At 41.1% G+C, this 5,630-nt stretch overlaps 1 protein-coding gene across 2 annotated transcripts; it reads left to right on the forward strand.

Annotated features, from left to right (window-relative positions):
* Positions 1–486: 486 nt before the first annotated feature.
* Positions 487–4,953, forward strand: LOC109013739. Of its 2 annotated transcripts, XR_001999624.2 has the most exons (3): positions 487–2,001; positions 2,307–2,405; positions 4,558–4,953. XR_001999624.2 is itself a non-coding variant. In XM_018995936.2 (2 exons), the coding sequence occupies exon 1, from the start codon at positions 581–583 to the stop codon at positions 1,982–1,984; it is 1,404 nt and encodes a 467-aa protein (XP_018851481.1). In that variant the 5' UTR covers positions 487–580; the 3' UTR covers positions 1,985–2,001; positions 4,558–4,953. The 2 variants fall into 2 exon arrangements, 1 of the variants encoding a protein (XP_018851481.1); XM_018995936.2 differs by lacking the exon at positions 2,307–2,405.
* The last annotated feature ends 677 nt before the right edge of the window (positions 4,954–5,630 follow it).

The raw sequence follows: 5,630 nt of genomic DNA on the forward strand, positions 1-5,630 counted from the left end.
ATGTACCATGTGGTGTAATTCAGAATGTCTACCTCATAAGAAGAGTTTCATAATAAGGCCAACCCCCCACTCCTTCCTGTACTGGCAACACAAAACAGTTGTCAAAATTCAATTTCAATCTAATTTTCTCCATTCTTTCTCGGTTACACTTGGTTTCTATCAGGAAGACCAATTTGGGATGCTTAGTCCTCACTAGTTGGCGAAGCTCTTGAACTGTTCGAGGGTTTCCAAACTCTCGATAACTCCATCTCAAACAGTTCATCTCTAAAATATATGATTTTACATTTACATATAGAAAAATTAATGCTAATGCTCTTATTATTCATACACTATATATTTAATAATAAAAAAATAAAAAAATAAAAAATTATATGTGATATAATGACTATGGATAGAATTGTTTTTTAATAAATGATGCAACTGTACGTGTACACCCTCACTACCAACAAATCACACGTCCAGCGCGTTGCAGTTACGTGCTATTCGTCGCGTGAAATCATCCTCCTTAGGAGAACACGCAGGCCGCTCGTCTTCTCTATTGGTCTCTCTCCCAACCCCAGACCCATGAAAAATCAACGCCATGACTGATCAGTTCCGGCTGGAGAACCTCTCCAGAACCTCGCAGATCTTCCGCGAGACAACTTCTTCCTTCACCTCCAAGCTCCCCACATTCCTCTTCCTGGCGCTCCTTCTCTTCTCATTCCGCACCACCGTCGAGGATGGCACCCGCCATCTTACCTCCTTCATCGATCGAGACGCTTCCCTCAAGGCGCTCCTATCCCGCCTCGACCTCGCCGGCACCCAAGCCTCCCGTCGCCATGGCCTTTCCTCCCCCGATGAATCCCCCGCCGCTCTACGCCGCCGCCGCCGTCGCCCCTTCCTTCACCTCACCCGCATCGGCACCCTTGACGAGGACTTCTTCTCCGGCAATGAAGAAGAGGATCGGTCCGCCTTCGGCTTCAACCGCAAGCCACCAGTCAATGGCACCCTTGTCTTTTTCAACAATTTCAGCCCCAGATTAGGGTCTTCGAGTCCCGTAATTGACAACGGGATCAACATCCCTGAGATCGTCCGCACCGGAATTAGTTTCCGAGCTGAGAGCTTGTATCTTTCCTCCGACGATGACAAACGCGACGACCACAAAGATGAGCAAGAAGAAAGCTTGGAGGAAGTTCAAGACTTGGACAGAATCGTGGATTTCCATTTCCTTATCAAAGGACTAGAGCTTGGTCGGCGCGACGCCGCAACGCTGCTCTTCCTTGTGAGTTTTCTATCCGCCGCCTATGGTTGGGTGATTCTAGGGTTTCTCGTTTCGTATTCATTGGTATTAGGCATTGTTTTTATTACTGTTGCGAATGATCTGTTAGGGAGGTTCAGTTCATTTCTCGGTACAATGTGGGAGGGTTCGAGATTGGGCCTCAAGAGGCTTTCAGGGTTTATTTTGATGAGATGGGCGGTGAGAGATGCACTAACTCAACTCTTAGGGTTGTGGTATTTCGGCGAAATTGAAGATCAGTACTCATTTTTTAAGCTTTTTGTGAGGTTGAAATTGATGCCATTTTCGATTATGTCTCCATGGATTAGTGGTTATGAGAAGGAGATTTCAGGGTTTTTGTTTACGTGGTTTTTGGCCGATACGATTGTGGCTTTTATTTTTTCTGTGGATGCTTGGGTTGCCATAGTAGACTCAAGGAGGACCGGGAGGGAGATAATGAAGGAAGGTTGTTATCTGATATCGACAATGTTGAACCAGGCTATCCAGATTAAGTGTTTGGAAGCTATCTTTTGTGGCTCATTTGTAAGATGGGTTCTTGCTCGAGTCTGTGGGAGGTTCTTTGCAATGGTGATTCAGTCAGCTGTGGAGGTTTATTTCATGGTGGCTTGGCTCATATTTTACTTTGCTGTAAGGTGTAAGGATTCTAGCTTGCAGGGTAGGAGGTTTGGGAGGAGAGAATTGGAGGGTTTGGTTGACGGCCTAAGATGATTCTCGGTGGTAATCAGGTGAGACTTTCATCTATAGGAAGCTTTAATTTTAAAGATAAATTAGCAGTAATCTTTTGGTGCTTTGTGTGTTCTTGTTATGCAACCTGTGATTAGCACCACGGTTGTCTGGTGTAGTCAGCATCGATGCGTTGTACGTACTCTTATTACAAGGCAATATGCCACTTGTGTATATTTTTGGATGAAAAGTCTTCATGTGTATATCTTGCATGGATCATGATTTCAATGCCTTGCAATGTTTCCTGTATGTGATGGTGATATAAGAACTCGCCAATGCTAATGATTTTTTTCCGCATTTTCTGCAGGAATTACTTGTGTTGTTATATTACAGAGCTTTTGTATCTATGATCATTTTCTATTTAACTTCTTCAAATGAGTCAAGACAGCCTCTGCGTACGACTTAAGTAAGCCTTTTTCGAGTCCTTCTGTTGGATGTTTCCAGCACCTTTCGATAAATCCACTGCCCACGGATACTTCTAAGCCCAGCCTGAAACGTTGGTTTACCCCTTAAATAAAGCAGTTGACCGTCTCCCTCAAGTCTAGTATCTCCCTTTTGAGGCTATTGCTATCTAAGGTGATTTGATCTGCACCATGACCACTGAGTAGAGCGCCCCCCTCCCTTGTTGCGTAAGTGTTGTTGGTTGGTAGTGTGTCTGACCAACGTGTCTGGCATGCCTCTACAATGGTAACACCATGCCTTTGTGCATTTTCCAGATTGCTCTTTGTGCCCTTCGACGACTGCCCATCTCTTCTTGGTGCTTCCTCCGTCCTACAATGGACTCCTCTAATGGCAGAGCCAGCACATGGAGTCAAGACAGCCTCTGTGTACGACTTAAGTAAGCCTTTTTCCGAGTCCTTCTGTTGGATGTTTCCAGCCCCTTTCGATAAATTCTTCCCCAATTTTCCCACACTTTCATGCACCTCATGGAGCTCCAGAGCCATTTTTTTCCAACCCTTCCCTTCCACTTCTTCAGGGATTATGATGCGGCTTCTTCTTCCACCCCCTCTCACTAGAGTCAGGAATCTTCCATAAGCATTAGAACATTTTTGTGCGATGAAAGCGCTGCTGCTTACAGGGGAGATTTTGTTAAATTCCTTTTTCCCATTTGAGCAAGCACTCCTCCGTCGTCTGCACAAGCCATTTCATTGCCAAGAAAAACAAGCTCTTTCACCACCTTTCTACCTCGCTCTACAACACACACCGATCGACTACCTTCCACGGAGAGCTGAAAAACCTTAGTTTCAATAAGGACCAGTTTTGAGTAACCCATCATTAGTGTTAATGGAAAATACTGAAGAAGATGATGTTCAATGAGAGACCTTCATTGTAAATCACAGAAAATGAAAATACACAAACTCAATCTGTTTGGGTAACACAGATCTCAAGATACATTATTACCTGTTATCTCTTTTAGCATTAGGCAATTGCAATTTTAGTACTTTCAAGTCTGTAGGAAACATTTTTGGATTAATTCTCGAGATACCCATTTATCAAAATAATTAAATAAATAAACTCCCTGGATAGCTGGAGTGGAGATAAATTATACTGAGGTGAGTTATGTAGGAGACTTGAGTGGTAGAGAAGTTATAAGCTTTGAGTTCCAGGGTTTCAATTATGCTTTTCTCTTAAAACTGTATGATATTTTGGAAAATATCTTTTAGAAGTTTTGGAGTAAATTCCACCACAAAGGAGACAAAAAAATTACAAAAGTTACTTTGTGTGGCTTTAGAATCAAGAATATCTTCTGTGAAGGGACTTATAGAAAAAAAAAAATTATCTTGTGTGACTAGTATCATTCCTTGACAATTCTGTATCAGATCCAATATTTATTGTTTAGACCAACCGAAATCTGATGGTTGCCTACCTAAGGTGTAACTATTAAGGTAGGAATGTTTTATATGTGCTAAGAGTTGCTAATGGAGTTATGAATGACTACGGTAAACTTATTCAAGAAGCATGATACCGAATACTTAAATGAAAACAAATAGAAGATCTTATAGAGGTTTGTAGGATCATGTGTTATCAGGGAAAGATCATGGTGCTAGGTTGGGACGATGACTTAAGGTTGTTTGGTTTTAACCATTTTTCCAATTTCTATTTTTGGTGGATCTTTTATCATGTTGGGGAGGAAATTTTGCTACCCTAAGAAGGATATTTTTTGGAAGTTGATCCCGCATGCTTAATGTGGTGCTCATGGAGATAAAATGAACGATCGGAACTTTGAGAATTGTGAGAAGACAGTGCCAGAAGTGGTCTTTGTTTTAGAACATTATTCCAAATGATGGCTGCTCAACTTTGTTTTTTGATAGCTTTGGGGATTTTCTTTAATGCCTTTTTCAAATTAGATGTTTATCTTGTATACTCCTTTATGGTTCTCTTTTTCGAATTAGGACATTGATAATGCTCTTTACTTATAAAAAAAAAAAAATGTAATCAATAAAATCTTGACTTATCAAAAAAGTGTTTAACAACATTTTTGTTTATCGATCAAAAACAAAAAGTACATCACAACATTATCACGTCACACTCAATTATCTTTCTTTGATATAATCTAGGTGGGTCTGTCGAGGAGAAGGAGAGGGCTTTTAAGGTTGTGGAGAATAAATTTTGAGGGCAGGAGTCCCGATTTCAGTTTACTCGACTTGGGGGGGTGCTTCTATCAAAGCTACAGTTGAGAGCACAAAGCTTCATACAAGCATTGGTGACGTACTCTTGGCTCTTGACTCAAGTGATGAAGAGGTGGTGGGATGAGGTTGAGGTTAGTCACATGTTCAAATCTTTCTCGTTGAACGAAGAAAATTAGAAGTGAGCATCAATGACACTGCAGTGTTGTGGCCTTCTGAGAATGTGTTTGCTGTTCCCTCGAGTTACAACAAACCGAACAAATGTTTCTTGAAAATGTTTCTTTCCTTATCCTAGGATAATTTTAGTGAATGCCAATCTTCTTTGCCAATGCTATAAGTTTGTGCAAGCAATCAAGAGCAGTTAGTTCCCCGCCCCAATAAAATGATAGTGTCGTGAATTGTTAGAAAGAGTGTGTATTAACTTTTTTGTAGCCCCTTGGAGCATGGAGTGAATGCACATCCTCAATAACAATCCGTTTGTTTGTTGGGAGGATAATAATTGTATTAAATTAAAAGGTAGTATCAACATGGAGAAGGGGAATCCTAAATACCCCAAATAAGTTAATACAAAACAAAAATTGAAACCAATAAAAGGGAAATGACGATAAAAAGTTGGTCCCATATTTCTTGGTGTGAAATCTCGAGGAGTTGGCTCAAGTGGTGAAGGTTTTGGTCTTGGGGTATCACTCCCTTTAAGGTTCAATGTTCAACACTTCATTGGTGTAAACAATCATTTGGGGTCATATTTCCTGGTGAAAAGACTGTGATTTAATCAGTTATGTATAGGGAAATTTTTGAGAGTGCGGTGCACGAGATCGAGGTTTATTCTGCAGGGATGGGTCCGAAGGATCTTGCCTTGGAAAGGTTCCCGACATTAGAAAAAAGAAAAAAAAAATTCTTGGTATGAAGCTGTGAATCTATCACCACTTGGGCCATTTTTGGTGCAATCTAGTGAGGGGTAAGTATAAAGTATGCTTAGTAAGAGAGCACAATTGAGGCAAAAA

The sequence above is a fragment of the Juglans regia genome, chromosome 4, assembly GCF_001411555.2.
Source record: "Juglans regia cultivar Chandler chromosome 4, Walnut 2.0, whole genome shotgun sequence".
Taxonomy (NCBI): Eukaryota; Viridiplantae; Streptophyta; class Magnoliopsida; order Fagales; family Juglandaceae; genus Juglans; species Juglans regia.